General features: G+C 36.0%; 2 protein-coding genes across 2 annotated transcripts in view; both read left to right on the plus strand.

The window, feature by feature from the left end:
• Positions 1–5245, plus strand: part of LOC124159691 — a 377132-nt gene extending 371887 nt beyond the window's left edge. Inside the window, exon 9 of the mRNA XM_046535601.1 lies at positions 4078–5245. The gene's annotated coding sequence lies outside the window, so the exon portion shown is untranslated. The remainder of the gene's footprint in view (positions 1–4077) is intronic.
• Positions 5246–5264: 19 nt separating this feature from the next.
• On the plus strand, positions 5265–17707 carry LOC124158888. Its single transcript, XM_046534293.1, has 6 exons — positions 5265–6171; positions 6264–6355; positions 8674–8895; positions 10608–10735; positions 10839–12525; positions 13061–17707. Exons 1-6 carry the CDS (start codon positions 5490–5492, stop codon positions 13556–13558), a joined length of 3309 nt encoding a protein of 1102 aa, XP_046390249.1. The 5' UTR covers positions 5265–5489; the 3' UTR covers positions 13559–17707.
• Positions 17708–18441: the final 734 nt, after the last annotated feature.

Raw genomic sequence — 18441 nt, forward strand, 5'->3', positions numbered from 1 at the left:
AAAAACACAAAGCATTTAGTCATAATAAAGTCTTAAGGCCACTTAACCCTTAAAGGACCAACCTTTTTCCGGTTACACCGTGAATCAAAAATTGTCCACTTATATTTTTTCGTTTTAACTAATAATGAGACAGAATATATCTTCAGCAATTGTGTTTTTATATTGTTAAAACATTTTAAAATTAATTTATCCAGCTGAAAGTCATAAAATTGTGATAAAAATATTGAAATTTTCAAATCTTTATAAACCGATCAAAAACGAAATTATGATAAAACTTCTTCACAGAGGTTCCGGGTTATATGCTCCAATTTGAAAATTAAGTTTCTAAATCAACAATTACTGTGTATTTATAATAACAACAAGGCATGGAATTTCAAATTTAAGTCAATTTTTAGCAACCGTACTCCAGGACAACAATTTTATAATTATTTAAATAAACCTAAAATTTTCCACTCCGTTTTCAGTTACGTAATTTACAAGTTCATGATAGATCATAATACGTCTCCTAATTAAAATAATAATGTTCTATATTGTTCGTAGCATTTATTTATCAATAATCATATCATTCCGATACAGTTATAAAATTATTAACATTAGCAAGCGATAATGAATGGTCAACTCCAATCTTCTGATAAGGCAGCATTATTGCCAGTATTGTATAGGTCAGTTTTTGTGCCATGTTTACCGCGAATATCCCTGTTACACATAGTACATATAATCATAGTTTTTTATAATTTGTTTAGTTTTTCTCTTTTTAATGTGACGGCGTTGCTGCGCGCTTGGCACTTGCCTGTGCCAATTACGTTGACAGCAACATATGACGGCTGTATTTTTCTATCCGGGACCCCCTCCATCATCAATAAAAAGTGGTTTTGTAAACATATTGTGTTTTCCAGCCAATACTGCATTGAGTCCGCACAAGTTCAAGGCCCAGCAAATATGCCTAAATGATGTCTCCTTTGCTTTTTTTGATAATCTACTGAGGAAAATGAGTATAAAAAGAGAATCCATTTAGGGCAGCAATGTCGATTAGTGCAAAGAAGACAGACATCGGCCACCTTCTTGTAAATATTTTGGTGGAATACTTACATAGCATCTAATCAATAACATAAACTCCTCATTTGGTGTACGATCAAGAAACGATATTTTTCTTAGGTTTCTCTTTGGTGATGAATGATAACAGTCACCAGTGGACTCCCAGATCTCGGGTCTGTAAATTTAAATAAACTTGAAAAACTCTCCTGACCAGCTGTTCCTTTCAATTGTTCAGGAATATGTTTTCTGTAACTCTTCATAGTGCCCACCATAGTCAATCCAAAATCTTTACAAGGTTCTTCTGCTGGCTCCACAGAATTATAGTATCTACCCATCGACACATTTCTCCCGGAATTCTTGATTGGGACCACCAGGTGTTCAATATTTCGTTTGAACCTCTGCTTGTTGATAGTTCATTATTTTCTCAGGCAATAACTTCCATGTTGAGCACATACCTTTCATCACAGTTGGTGAACATTCTTATAAGTATCCCGTACTACCATGGTTGTTCTTTCATGAATACTATGAATTCCTTCCCCTAAACAATGATAGCATTTCATCAACTAACATATCGGGTCCACAAATGTAATATTTGGGTGATATCGCACTGACCATTTGGAATACCGAAAAATAGGCGCAACTTTGTCTTTATCTCTCCGTTTTTCCACGAGTAGACTTTTCATCAAATCTAATTATAGGCAATAGTTCCTTATATCAGTTTCGACTCTTCGCAGCAATATAGGAGGGCCATTCTAATCTATGCTACCACCAATGCTAACTTGCTATCAGCGTTTGCACCGAACAATATCAAAACTCCTAGGAAGGATTTTAGTTCTACACTATCATTTTTAGACATCGAGCTCGTTCTGCTTCTTCATTTGTATACCGTAAAATCATGTCAAGAATTTCAGGATTGAAATTTTTTCAAATGACTTGCGCATATCCTTTTCCTCACCAGCAGGTAGTAATCATTGCTTTTTCCACATTATATTTTGAATGGTTTGCCTAGTCACGCGAGGAGGATCACTCAGGTTTTTCCTTGCTGTTTTTGCAAAGTACTCGATATCTTCCTAGCTGCCTTTTTTCCTACAAAAATCACTTCCTTCGCCTACCTCACTTTCATTATTTGAACCGATTTCACTAACATGGACTACAGTTTCACTCAATTCTTCATTACTGATTTATTTTGTGTCACTTGTAATTTCCAATGCTCATTACACGTCACTCTCAGTCAAGTAAATAAGCAGATAGGAAAACTTTTCAAAGATATAAACCCTTTTACGCAAAAGCCACCGCATAGTAGCTCTAGGTTTCAACATCAGGACCAAAAATTTCACAGTAGCTTTACAGACAGCTTGTCATGCATTGTAAATGTTTTCCGTATGAGAGGTAATTTTGGGATTGTATCCTGATAGTATACATTGCATAATATTGTATACAGATTGCATCTTGAGTGGCGAGAGTTCAAATCATGCCTCAGCTGAGGGTGAGGGTGAAGGTATTGAGTAAATTAGCCGGTGTGTCATAAATTTAAAAACACTAATATCATGGTAAGAAAGTGGGCTAATTCTTGTTGCACTCATATTTTCGCATCGATGGCATTCCCGTTTGACATGAAGGTAAAATACTTCTAATTCTTGCGAGTCTGATTGGATAGGTAACCAAAGTGTTTCCGGGGTTTGCTAAAATTCATTCTGTGAAAGGTGCTTCATGAATGGCTGGATAGAGCTCTTTGCGCCCTTTCCTGTTCATGAATGAATAAAATCAATACAGTGAAAAGGTTTTCGTGAAAGTATTATAGAGGGAATGACTTCAATATTCAAAATTTCAGAAGGGTATTCAATAGCTTTCTTTCGATATAATGTATCAGTTTATAATTCTGCCAAGCAGAGTCTATAAGAGTAAGCAAAGTGAATAGAAACAGAGAGTAATTATTTATACATGTAGTTCAAAATTTTTTAAGAAAATTATTCAATATGTAAGATAAATACATTGAAAACTATTTTTACGATGTAAGATTTCTTGCAGTAGAATAATAATTGAAATTATGTAAAGTAAAAAATTGTCAAAGAAAATCAAAGTGAGTAATTCCAACCTATTGTTAAAACACATAAATGCAATATGGAGCCTATTGTTGAATTTAAATACTTAATTTAAACCAATTAAGTTATAAATTATAATTCCAAGCAAAAATATTTGTCCCATTACACGATTCCATTCGGTCGAAAAACTTGTCACAGGTTGGACCAAGGGAGGGTTACTTTGTGTCCACCGCGTATTTACGCTCTCATAACATTAAATGAACAAAATTTTCCATATATATCAAAATATATTTATCTTTTAAAACCTATATTTGACAATATAACGAAGTTATAAATCTGTATTGGGTGAATGAGTACTTAAAATATTGAAAAAATAAAAAGGTGGACATTTTTTAGCCCTCCCTTGGTCCTTTAAGGGTTAACACAGAACATATTAACCCATATATGAGTTTATGTCTAAATGCAGAGGCGGATCCAGGATTTCTTTCTGGGGGGGCACAAGGATACCTCGTAATGCAAAACGAGTGCAATGATAATGGGACCGTATTAAAAATCTTGCATATATTTTAAGGGTCTGGGGGGGGGGGGCACGTGGGGCACCCCCCCCTAGATCCGCCTATATCTAAATGTATGAACACGAAAATGTGCCGTGTGACCACTCAACTTGTGCAAATTCATGAACGGAGAATAGAATCGTGTTCTCATTTGGTTCATGCATTCATAAATGCTCAGTTCCAGTCCACAAAAATCATTGATGCAAACAGACATTAACTTGTACGTGTAAATGTATCATGTAAACAAGCCTTTAGAGTAGTAAAATTCATCATCCTCAGCTCTCATACCCCACTAACTTTAAAAAAGGTATTAAATAATAAGCAAAATAAGAGGGACAGGCAGCATAATTATAAATTAACTTTTTCATTATTTTTCACTAAGGATATGTCATGTGTACTGCATTTCCATGTGCAATTCATTTAATTTCTTTTAATTTTAATTACAGCAATAACAAAAGTATAGCAAAACCATTTCCTGGAGCTAAACCAGTTCCTGAATGAAGAACCAACAATTATATGACATACTTAATATGTGTACCTTTACAATGAAATGGAGTTGATACTAAATAATTGTTTTGTAAAAAGAAAATCAATTAATAAAAGTTTGTACTTATAAGATAAAAATTGGTATTAAATGTGCTTAAAGCAATACTTCAATAAATGCTTTTAAGTACATACATGCATTGTAATGAATGGCAGCAACTAAGTTTGGACTGATGTTGAAGCCAAACGTTAATTTAAATGTGAAATACTTGATTGTGAGTATAGTTATGATAAAAAAAATCCACAGTAGGATAAATAATTTCAGCAATAAACAGATGGAAATGGCATAATTTTCAAATTATGTCGCTTCAGCCTCGTCAAAGTTTATTTTCATTAAGGTCCTAATTCCTTTTTGCTTCCACAATTTACATGAAATGATCAGTAGATAAATATTTTTATATAAATACATAATATTAGAAACTCTCATTCCCTCTTCTGGCTTCTTACATGTGCATAGCAATGACTATGTTCATGATGTACTATCTGATTCCAAAGTATATAAAATATTTACAGATACAACCTATTTAATATTTGCCCGTCCAGAAAATTATGCTAACAGTTAAGAAATTTTTACCAGTGATCACTGCACTTTCATAATCGATTATGATCATCTCACATGGTTGCACTAATTTTAAGTCCATTTTGATTAATGATTCATGTGCCTTCAGCTCCCTGAGGGCTGAAAATGATATTGATGTTTCCCAACATGTGATTAAATTGATGTATGGAAGTAAAGAATCCATCCATGGAATAATGAAAATACGCTGGTATACAATAATTATTATAAACGCTATAATGCTAATAAAGTGTCATATAGCATTATTGAAATGATATTCATACTTTTTGATTAAAGCATTACTATGAATTAATTAAGTAATGAACACGCTTAGTATGAATTACCGTTCTATTGTACATATATAAATACAATGATTTTCATATTGTATAAACAGCCGCTTAAGAGCCACTGACCTTTGTCTTGTTTTTATGAATAAAAACCTCTCTTTAAACATGTACAGCCTGCCATGTGTGTCGTCTTTTTGAATGATTGTAAATAAAATTTAAACCGCCTTACTCACGTGTGCTCATTTTCCCCGCTTGCATTTTGTTGCGAGGACCCCCGATCGTTATTCAGTTCTTAACAAACTGAGGAGCGAATATTGCGAATCAACGAAAACTTCGCGTGTATAAGTGTCGGTGGAGATTTACATGTGATTTTCTTACCGAGTTATATGCGAGCTGAAGGAACTTACTGTACCTTTTTCCTTTGTTCAGCGAAAGTGCCAACAATTTGCTGAGAAACTTTCACAAATCAAAGATGAATTCAGCGCGAAACGCAGACGACAATGGCGCCGATTCTGACGCTACCTATTGCTCAGAAGCAGAAAATGAAAATGGCGAGGGAAATTTGAATGACGCACAGGAAACTACTTCAATTCCTCGCAGCTGTCTTGACAATGAAAATCAGTTCCAAGAAGTAGGCATGGTAAATGCAGAAATATTTGAAGATAAGGGAACGCAAGAAAATATAATTCCTGATTCAGCACCGGTTTTTCATTCAAGAGCACCACTCTTCACAAAAAATGTTTCTCACATCAAAAATATTGCAGCCATTACCCAAGCATATAAGACGGGTGATACGCAGAGGCTAACATTTACTATAAATGAAATTGCTCATGAAAATATTATTCATCATTCCAGTGATACTCAAAATGTGAATGCACAGTCCTGTAATTTAAGTAACAGCACTACCCCCCCAAGAACTGCAGTGCCTTCGCTTAATACCCATCCAGACGACAGTGAGGGCATCATATCATTTTTCAAGAGCTCCTTATCTTTCACAAAAGGCTCTGATGAAATGGGAAGAGATGAAAGTAATCTTGCTCACCAAAGTTTAGAAACATCTAACGACATTCAAGAGAAAAATTATCAGCAACGTAATCATAACATTAGCCATTCAGAACCATTGCAATCATTACATGAGAGAGCACATCATCTTGGTAAATGAATTATTTATCAAACTTCACAATCGTGAACGAAAGTATAATTTGCTCATTAACAGTGGCTCTCTTTAATTCTATATCTTTTCTAGGTGAGAAAAAGTTTCATTCTGAGCCCAGTGAATTCAATCCTCTGGCAGCAAAAAACGTCAAGCACCATCATGATATACCAAAGAAAAGACTGGTGAGATCGAAATTGACTTCTAGATCCAATTATATAAATAATTAATATATAAGGAGTAGGTTTTCTCATTGTTGGGGCAATTTTTTAGAGAATAACTTATCACCCAGTGAGAAATGGGTGGTGGAATCCACGTGGAACCCACGTGGAGAATTAACGTGGATACCACGTGTTTTTGGTCGTGGAATCAACGTGGAACCCACGTGGAAATTTGGTGGAAAAATTAAAACAGCAGTTGGTGCTGTCCTAAAACCATTAAAACCTCAACCACTCTATATCTAAACCTTCTATATATGTGTCTACGATTTTTCATGTGATCTCATGGCTGCCTTTCCACGAATTATATAAAAATAGAATGTGCGATACATTTTCACATAACTAGCGTGGTTTCAGGATGATAAATGACGCAATGTCACCAGAGAGTTAAGTTCCACAAATTAGAAATTCTGTTTAACATTTTATGATAATCACCACAAATCCACTTGAAATCAACGTGGATTCCACATGGGTCCAACCACTCAATATCCACCACCACCAAATATCCACCACTCAACGTGGATTCCACCACCCATTTCTCACTGGGCAGGGATTTACTGAGAAACTTCTCTTAACATCCTCTCTTGAGGGTTTGAAAATCCCATCACTCTCGGTAATGCTTAACCCTTGGGCTGCTGTAGTTCATGATTTTAGCTGACAGCCTCTGCGGGAGAGAAGCTAGAAACATTTTTCCCTGTTAGCCTGGCCGAGTGTCTCACAGGGAAGGAACCCTAAATATCTGAGGTGACCTTCTCTTTTTCTTACTAAGGGATGGGGCTACATCTGGCACTTTTCATAGACACATTTACAGTGTGCAGTGGGTAGGAGACAATATGAAATGGACACTACACTTCACTACAAAAAAATAGAGGCATCCCCTGCCAGAGTACTGGCCCGGGAGAGTTAAGCCCCTTACTGATACGTATGACAAGGGAAAGAGCCCATGTGCAAGATCTCCAGGTAGCAATAAAATTTTTTGGAAACTGCTGTAGGTAGTCAGGCAATGGTCAAACATTTAAAAATGTTTTGCTGCAGTTAACATGCCAATTGTATAAAAACGTTCCAGCTGTATTGGGGTTATACATGCATATTACACCAAGAATAAATCAACACTCAAGTGTAAACTATAATGCTCCATTTCTATTATTAACATACCGTAGGAATAACACAAAATGAAGTAAAAATTCTTCATATGTGCCTCACAATAAAATTTAATCCAATTAAATGAATTTCACCTATTCCATACACATTTTCAAGGTCCATAGCATACAGATTAGGTAAAATACAGATCTATGGATTAAATTTTATTGTATGGAATGTGTAAAGTATTTTTTTTTCATTTTACATAATCATATACAGTTCCACCAAGTTATGTCTGAAACTCAGGAGTTGATACTGTAGAAACTTTGTAATTTCAAAATGGGAGAAATGGGAAAGGGTTAATTCCAATTATCAGGAACCCACAAAAGACAGCCCAATGTATAGGCAATTAGAATTGTCTGATCTGAAAGGAAACCCTTTCTCCGACCCTTCGCCAAGCTTTGAGGGGTTATTCAGGTCCTCTTAAAATGACAGCTGTCACAGTGTGAGGTATAAGATATGGCTGGTATAGCGGGCATGCAGCCAAAAATTTGCTTCCAGAATGCTTGAGATGTGTGAGCGTTGCCTATACTGATATATTTTTTCCAATCCACATGCGTTGGATAACCATAAATTTCATTACGTCAGCTATACAGTTTGGTTGCATAATACAGAAAGTTAAATTCATTCTTTAGCTATTGGCAGAATTATAAAATGTAACCATGTAGTACATATATTAAAAAATAGAAAGCCAGAGGATAGTTGCCCGTCCGCTAGCGGTTTACTCAGCAGATGTATTGCAGGTAGTCACCATTTAGGAAAATATTGTGGGCTTTCAGAAACCCATCAGCCTTAACATTTCTCATAATTTTATTAATTTTAAATGTAGGACCTTAATCAATGGGGCAAAACAAGGCCAAGTAATATTGTAATACAGGTTTCCCTGTCCCTGAATATGCAATGTTATTATGTAGTACTAATCTTTTTGATCAAAGATCTTAGAACAAGATATGTAAGACATCAAAAAAGTAGAAGCTTAATATATAAAGTAGCTCACAATAGTCAAGGTGACTAATATTTACAAAGTAGATACTAATTTAAGTGAAATGTAAATTAATGATATTCCATGAGCTCATGGCTTTATCAATGAAATCAATCAAATGAGTAAATGGATTTAAAATAATAGAATATTTTTAAATTTACAGTTAGAACATCACAGACAGAAAATGATGACACATTTCCAAACTTTGACTTCAAGACTCAATGTCATAAGAAATGAAGTGAGCCAACACTTTAGGGGCTATGGACCAAAATTGAAGAAAACGAAAGCAATGTCATTATTTGAAGAAGTCAAGATCCTACGACAAATAATGGCTCAACTTTATGATGCTTCTACACGGATTGTATCACATATCGGAGGAAAATCGGTAAAAATAATAACAGCACTAAAAATTTCCAACACCTATTATGATATAATTGCTTAACCCTTTCCCTGCTGCTCAATCTCCGAAAACCTACTCCTCACATGCGGGAAAAGTGCCGAGTGCATGCCTGGGAGGGAGAAAAGGTACGTTCACAGCAGCCTGGCGTGCTAATTAATAAAAAATTTATTTCACCATTGGCAGTATATTCATCTGCAAGGCTAAAGCCAACATGAGATTTACAAATAATTACATACAAACATACATACATGAATATAATGTCATTGCTACACCATTGGCAGAGATAGTAAACTCTTCCTTTTCTTCACGCCAGTTCCCATCAACCATTCGCGCGTAATCCCTGTGCACAAAAAAGACTCAAACAGCAAAGCAAATAACTATAGACCCATATCAATTTTATCTGTTTTCTCAAAGCTGTTTGAAAAAGTGTTCCTCAAGCGATTGCACGACTATTTAACTTCTTGTAACTTCCTTCATGAAAACCAGCATGGCTTTAGGACTGGTAAGTCTACTAACTCGGCCTCTTTTGAGCTGATGAATAATATCCTACAGGGCCTAATGTACTGGGTACGTTCATAGCAGTGAAAGGGTTAATGCAATTTAGAAGAGGGCAATAATTGATCCAATCAAGATAATCAGCAATTATAAAATCTCTTAATTTTTAATAATCCCACAATTTTGGCTAGCTAAATACTGTAGTAATTACAGTTGGTTTTTTAAAGGCTTGAGACCACTGACTGATGATACTTTATTTTATTTTTTTTTAATCACACGGTCCACATCTTCACCCCTCAGCCCTGCACTTCCAGCAATAGGGTGGTTTCCTTTTATTTTTTTTGCCTAAATCAAAAGATAATTACTCCTGGAGTGCGCATTTCATGCTTTTAGATTTTTAAATGACGATATCTATTTTTTGTAATTAAATGGAAAGTGAAAATTTTCAAGCGTGCGAAAATGTGACGGCTAAGTATGAATGCTGGGAAAACCTTGTGTGACATCATTCTGGTTCCTGATTCCGCCATGTGAGGTGACCTTGGGGGGAGGATGTTGTGCGCCACTGCGATGCTGGCTGCTACCAGGTAGCAGAGTGCCCAGCTAGTAGGTAGCACTTGGCTTAAATAAGGATTATTAATACCCTATCAAATGAGGGAAACTTTCCGATCATAGGCAATTTTAATAGGTGATTAAGAGAGTGGAATCGCATGGGCGCCAATCTGGCCTTTTCCAAATGCGGTTCAAGTTGACCATTAACATTCGTCTAAACTGTGATTTCTAAAACCAAGTAATTTGTTTATTATGAATACACTAATGATGGATAACGAATCGCAATCAATGCCTTTTGTTTTCTTTGATGAAGGAAACTACCTATTTCCCCTTCCTCTTCCTATGAGGGAGAGAGAAGGGAAATGAGTCTCTCTCTCAAGCGTGGCATACCCAGGAAGAAAGCAACCATACTTTGTGTTAGAATACAGGCCCCTATTTAACAGAGTTAGCAAATCAGCTCTAATCCTACTCACAAAAAAGTGCTTTAATAGCTTAGTAGATTGGTACATACCTTCATAAGTTATCCTTAATGGTAAAATACACTAGCATTCATTTAAATTACAACCATGACTACTTTATGGTCCATGAGTTTAATTAATTAATGACACTGCAAATACAGTACATATTCCATTTCTAAAAACAATTCTTTCAAGCAAATAAAATCAACAGAATACTCGGCTGCTGATCAAACATGTGAAAGACTACTAGTGCAACTCAATCCTGAAAATTTCAGAGAAGATTTCACCCCTCCTCCATACTTCTATGACTCTGAACATGAAAGGTAGGTACCCCACCTTAAAAACCTAACATTTGCATAATGATTAGAAACTAAAGACAAAATTGAGTGGCAAAATTAAACTTCATTGTCTTTTTCTTTCCTTAAGCGATGAAGCCAATACAAAAGAAATGTTTTGCACCCAAGATTATGAAGATGAAAACCCTGAAATAATTCAAGAATATGAGTACAACACTCCTCCACGTAGATTTCAAGCCAGCAAAAATGTTCGTTTTCTATCTCCTCTTGCCAAATTATCGACCCATTCCTACTCTGAGACACCTATAGATATTAACAGAAAGGGTATCATAAAAAACGATAGGCCTCCAGTTCCTAAGGCAGCTTATCATCCAAAAAATGATGGAGAACTAGAGACTGAAGTCCTATTTGAGACTTCAGAGATGCCTGGGCACGACACAAAAATATTCCGTTCAATCCTCAAAGAGGGATCAAGAATCTCGAGCAATGACACTGGAATAGATTCTAATGGATGTGGAGGAGAGCTTCATTCACAAAGACCTGATGAAGCAGGCAGCCGTATTTCTGATACCAGTAATAGGAAAATACAGCAGAACAAAGAGGTAGCTTCATGTGAGAATTCTCAGAAATATATTGTTGATGGTGATGTTGCAATGCCAAATAGAAACATCATTGCTACTACCACATTAAAAGAGCATTCAGGATCAAATAGACAAGCCCCAAGCCCTGAGATAATTTTCACAGGCACAGCATCTTCCGAAATTAGCTGGCTGATTCAATCACAGAAGGATTATGTAAAAAATTGTCAATCTGGCAGTAGGTCTCCCAAAACACTTATAAACCCTCAGGAAAAAATACAATCACCAAATCATCACAGTGGAAACAAAGACCAAAATACTACAGATCAGAAAAGCATACAGAATTACTTACCAAATGAAAACAATGATTCAGATATCACTTACATCTCACAGCAGCCAATAAATTCCCAAGCCGGATTCTCAATGAGTAACCAAGATATTTTTGATGGAGGAACGAGAGATAAATTTGAAGCTCCAGAAAAAATGCTTTCTGATGGTAAAAATCAGACTTATAATTTATCATTAATCAACTATGGAACAACCCCCCAAAATAGAGATTGGGATAGCCAGAGGATTCAGCATGATGCTCCAATGATGCATGAATTAGCCACATTTAACTGTTCTCAGGAGACGGAATTGTTCCCTGAACAACAAATAGGCAATGCATACACGAATCAGCAATATTTAAGCCTAACCTGCTTGGAGGCCACCAACAGTCAAAATACAACAAATACGGAAAATATCATAAATAACCGAGGTCAGCAGGGGGTTTCAAATGAATGCCAAGGGCAGCAGATTAATACACAAAGTCAGGAAGATTGTGACGATGATATCCCAGACATAACATTCGATTGCTTTACAAGTGATGATGAAACCCAATTGCCAAGCTCACAGTTATCCAGCAACAGGGCAAATATTTCCATTAATGAATGCACTTATATAAATGATGATAATGATTCTCAGTCTAACTCTCAGAGACTAATTTCAAAACCAAGAGATAATGATCATATGAAAGAGTCATCAAAATGGAAAGGCGTATCTCCTGGTAATAGACCAAGCAACTTCTCAGAGGAGAACAAAGAAGTGGAAGTAATCATCAGTGATTTCCTCAATAAAAGCCAGCCTCCAGGTTGGTGCAACATTTTTGAACAACACAAAGCAAAGAAAACACTTCCAACATTAACGGAGCTGATGATTGCAGGAATGATTTCTCCAGGTGAAATGGTGCTTTCTCTAAAGGTAAGAAACATGTCCATCATTACATTTAGACAGAGTTAATACCAACTTTCTATTATCAAATTCCCTATTTTCAGTCTAAATTTTCCTTAATCAGCATCAATACAGATATAGGGATTGTATGTAAAAATGTTCCCAGGTCCATTATATAAATTTAGTGAAAAAGAACAGGTAGCAACAAAAATAAAGAAGTGTAAAGTTGGCACTACCCCATGCTGTCCAGCCAAAACAACAACATATGTATTGATCTTGCTGCTAGAAAACAGCAATACCCTACTATTTCAAACTTGATGTTCATTTATTTGCAACACCACTGCAGTTTTTCCCAGACATTTCCAGATTTCCCAGCATTAAAAATATGCCTCAAGAGAGTACTTCCACTCTTTATAAGCAACATTTCAATATTTTACGACAAAATGATGCATTAACCTTCATATTCACATTTCTGTGATTTCTTTTGACAAGATGTAATACAGGATTTTTAAGGCTAATTATGATTATTTTTACCATTTTCAAGGCAAAATAACATATTTTTCAGGGGAGCAGAGCAAAGGCTACACTTCTCAAAAATGCCAAAATTATGACATCAGAGGGAGCAACTTTTCAAACTCCTATGGCATGGTGCTCTGCATGGCATGAAGGAAAAACAGTTTCGCGAACTCTAGCATACCAAAGGGTCTACTACAATGGGGTAACCCTAATGGATATATGCCAGAAGGCATTCAATATTGCTGTGGAAGAAATGGCCTCCGCATTCCAAGGAAAGAGGAGAAGAACGAGTCCAACTGATGATCCAGTAGAAAATAATGAGGATATAAGAGATGAACTCAACTATTGTCCCCGAATTGCCCCAATCAGCAATTGTAGCGAAACTGTTTTGGACACCAAAATAGAATCTACAGATGATTTAATTATGGCTATTCAATCTGTGTATGTTCACAATGAAGATGAATATGTAGATGCTGATTTCCTGGAAGATTTCTTGAACACTGGCATACCACCAAATATTGAGTTTCAGGCAATTGACCAATGGTGAAACAACGTAGAATTGGAGCAAAGAGAAGATTTATTGAAAGATTTTTCAATTTTTTAAAACTGAAAGCCAGGTATTTTGTGATTTATCCAAGAGTTTCTCCACTAAAGCTTATAAGTTGTTGAAATAACATTTTGATTAATGAAATAGCATTATATTAATCCGTTGAAAATAAAATCAATATAATAGGCTACAATAAAAATCCTTACCTGAAAAAAAGCCATTGATTACAAGATAAGCACATGCTTTGAGTACAGAAAAAGAGAAATTCAGTCAAAATTCTGATCAGTGGACACTTTTTTTAAGTCCCGCAAGCAGAGAATTGAACCTTTTATGGAACTGACACATCCAAATAGCAGACAACGGCAGCAAAATAATATATCTTTTCCTTAAATACTAACAATAATGGATACACAACACATTCTCCGTGAAAATTTCTCTTCCTCAACACAAAAAAATGCCATTTATTGAATGAAAATTTCTCAAGACGAACTTATTCTGGAAAATAATATAGGGAAATTAAAGAGAAACAACTTTTTGGCCCTCCGAACTTACTTTTTTTACTGCCATAAATTCTTTACAATAGTGGTGGGTCTTCACCGACATTTGCAGTACATATTTGTTTTAAAATTAAATATGGCAATGAATGTGCTAAAAGTCACTGCATTGAAAATAACAGAATTTTCATTACAAAGGCTTTTGCTTAAGGTGCATATATTCTTATTTCAATAGAAAATACAAAAATTGAAAAGAAACATTGAAATTCCTATGTTTTTTTTCCAAACGATGCAGTTACAGCCCATACAAACTGCAACATAATTGCCTGGACAGCACCCCTGACAAAAAGCTGAAGCCTTCCAATAGCGTGCAATTTTTTTGCCCCATACATGTCTGCTATCGTAAGTTTGACTGTGTCACAGATCAATATGTTATGAATTCATGTACAACCAACTAAAATTACGGCAGAACTTGATGTACTATACTCTGTTCATTTTATCATTGCGGGGGAGCTGGTGTGGCTAAAGCAAGTGGGGGTCAGGGGAGGGAAAGTATCTCGATATGTGACTTTCCCTTTGGCAATCAGCAAACAGCTGGCACGGCCTCAGTCGCTCTCAGGTCTCCATCGAGTGAACATCGTGAATATGTTTGTGGAGTACTGTTGCCAAACCTCACTCATTTTCTTCGTATGTGTTTAATATGCTTTCACCAACGGTACCTCATTCAGCGTGGTAGCTTACAATGTCATGGGCTTCTGTGAAAGGATTATCCTCAATACCGTCCACATGAGTCGGTGCATTGTCTCAGTGCCAGGCCCAAAACACCTGGGGCCACCCATGACTCGCACCTTTTCAGTGACAAAGTGGGGAGACTATGTACATTTGGCAATGTTACGTTCGCCCCGCCTCTCTCTCTCTCGGTACTACCCCCACCCCATTAGCGAAGCCTTCCAAGTGTGTCTGGGCTCTCACAAAAGCTCACCTGCAAACATAAAGTGAAAAGATTTTAACTGAGATTTATATTTATTTATAGCATTAAACACTAAAACATGCTACGTAATTATGTATGAAAAAGATTGATGCATTCACTCAGCCGTGGATATTAATTCAAGATAGCCTTAGACAATGCCTGTGGGTATCTTCGACCATTCTCATGGAAGCAGTGAATATGTTTCCAAAATTTTGGCTGAAATTTTATTTCAATTAATGCTTTGATTTGGATAGACTGATAGGTGACGTTTCTTGGCAGTGATTGTCTGTTCTGATGTAGTGGATACCAAAAGGTATTCATTCTGAGGAGTTAGTGATAAGAATGGTTTCTCTGGTAAGGCTCAAATTTTAGCCTTACGTATGTCATTATCTTCCTTTTTCCTATAACTAAATAGAATGACAACTGATACAGGGCATGGCAATAGCCTGACTTTTCTCACATAGATATTTCTATGATTCTTTCGGCCTCCTATTAATCAAGAGTGGATGGAGTATGAGTGTCCTTGAGCTGTCAAGTATGTACACCAAATCCCCAAATTCATCATCAACACTTGACTTGAAAATCCTTGATTTAACTCTACTCAATCAATACTCTATAACATCAACCAACAAAAATTAATATACAAGTCATTTTCAGTCCAATTAAGTCCTTGCCTGAGACATAGGGGCTCATCAGTCTTCAAGTGTAATGCAAACTCTCCTACCTCTACTCTTCCACTATGTTGGATCAGCTCAAAAGTATTGTTGAAACTGAACCACATAGACTAATTAACGATCACATGAACAAAAAGCTCATGGTTCCAACTTTTCCCCAGAATTCATTTCTAATATTAAAAAAATGACTGATTTATAAAATAATATTGAAAATTTGCTTGCATATTTTCCTATGCAAGAAACCCTACTTAAACATCATGGAACTTCTTACTATCACCGATAGTACCTATGTATTTCCTATACTGACACCCAGTACTGTAAATAAATTATCATTTTGGGGGAGGTTAGGGTCCTCCCTTATATTTTACCTCTCGGGGAATGACCATTTGCAGCTCTAAATGTTACAATGAATTAAAATTAATTTCAAAATCCACAGTTTTCTTCAAATTAAAAAGAAGAAAATAAACCATCCTCCCTAGCGGTCAGTGATCACATGTTAATATTTTACAAATTTACTACATGTCCAAAAACATAGTGCCCATCAATTTCAACATTATATTGAATAAAAATTTTCTCTTTAATTATTCATAACAATAAAATAACTAAAACCTCAAATCCAGGATGAATTTACAACACACCAGTGTCAAATGATAAGCGAATGTGTTAATTCGCTTTCAAGAAGCTTCTTTCTCGTTGGAATAAAAACATGGCTTTTTATGTAATTTTTTAAATTTATTGCAATATCGTCTTCATTTCAGTTTGGATAAAAATTTTTTTTTTTAGCATAGTAACATTATTTCCATAATTTAATGTCATAAAAGTGAAGCTTATAAGGCTACCAAAAACTTCCACATAAAAAAGAGCTACGTAGCACAGCCTAAAACAATGAAAGATGTGCGAAGTCAACTCATAAAAAAAATTTTAAAATACAAGGAAAAAATTCCATTCTGGCAGAATTCAAATCTGGAATCCTTCCAGACCTTCATTCAGACATGCCTTTTATTCCATATGCAGATGCATTACCCATTGTGCCAGAGGACATCTGGTTAGATTACGAAGAATTAAATCCTTAAAACTTACCCTGCCAGTGAGCGATCACTTCAAATGTTATAAATAGCCAAAAATGGTGGGTCATACTGCCTCCAAAAGGAATAGTGTACGAATGCATAACCATCTAGCTCTGATCTGTAATGAAAATTCCAAGTCTATGGATAATCAGGAAGTAGGTTACATTTGAGACGCAATATTTTGCCTGTTTGTCTGCAAACAGACAAGAAAGTGACTCCAAAATGTGGTGAAATTGGTTAAGCTCAAACCAATAGCATAACCTCCGAGACAAGTGCCTGTCAAGTCACTACCAGAATATTAGTCAAATTCTGATGGAGGATTTCGACCCTTGATTTAGTGCTCCCTCGCATGTCCTACTCAACAATATCTTAAGACACATTGATTATAGTAGGGAGGGTTGGGTCCAAAATCAATGTAAGGTCGTTTTGTTCGATTTAAGTTAGGACACCCCAAGATTTAAATATGCATCACTGGGTTGGAGTCGTATATAAGCCACATTTCTACCCATAGGGTCTGGCTCCAAACACCACATCACCAATGTTTTAGTCCATTTTGTGTTGAGCATTCCTACCCCTTTCTTAACCCTTCTGTGAATTTACAATCACGTATGGTAAGGCTTATGGCATTGAGTGACTGGATAAAGGAGCATATGGATAATAAATGATACAATAAGTATCAGTTCATGCCGCAATCTTGCCCTCGCTCATGATTTATATAGCTTATTCAGACTACAATTCTTAATTGTTTTCTTTGCTTCCCTCACTTCAGAGGGAGGGGACACAGGCTTCCTTGAACCACCCCTTATATGTATGATCCCATGCTGGGACTAACTGGATTAGGACGTACTGACAATGATTAAGAAATTATCAAGTGGGGTATTTGTCTCTTAACACGTTGCGTATGGATGGCGAGAATTCTTGCCATTTTTTTTCCAAACGGATGACGATGATTCTAGTCATTTAGGCGCATCAACCTAAACAATTTTAAAGCGTACAATACGTACTCGTTAGTACGTTTTCAGTTGTTCGTTATTCATAATGAATTAATGCATCATAATGTTTGATTCGGTAAAGTTATATTCTAAACATTAGATTTTTAACCATGCATAAACCAAAGGCATTACGCCCAAATAGGCACATATTTCCAATTTCGGCATTCCTAGGAATTTAAATACCCCGGTACGCAACGTGTTAAGGCATAACTGAAGTGTGGTGGTCTAGAATAACTAAGACATATAGCCGTATGAACATACATACCACCAAAGGCGAGGTTGAATTTTAGAATCATAAATTAAAATTAACAATACCTTCCTTTCATCTCTTTGTCTTCATACCTCCAGTGCAAATCTGAGCACCAACTGTAGAATTTGATAGAGGCTTCTGGTGGTAATTTTTGTGTGCCAGCTTCCACGCCAATGGTCCCTTTGATGTCAATTGGCCACTGACAGCTATAAACTGAGTTCCAATCGTAATGAAGACAATAAGTATTTGATATTAAGTATGAATCCCTCACTGAGTAGATGTTGCAAGGTTCATAATATTACCTAATTTCAGCAGGCTCAGCTTTGCTGCATAGACCAGTTATTGGTATTGGCAGCACATAGGTCTACAGCAACTTCAGAGGCTTATTTCAAAATCAAATGAAACTGCATACGCACATAGAGAAAATGAAGGGATA

The sequence above is a fragment of the Ischnura elegans genome, chromosome 5, assembly GCF_921293095.1.
Source record: "Ischnura elegans chromosome 5, ioIscEleg1.1, whole genome shotgun sequence".
NCBI classification, from domain to species: Eukaryota; Metazoa; Arthropoda; class Insecta; order Odonata; family Coenagrionidae; genus Ischnura; species Ischnura elegans.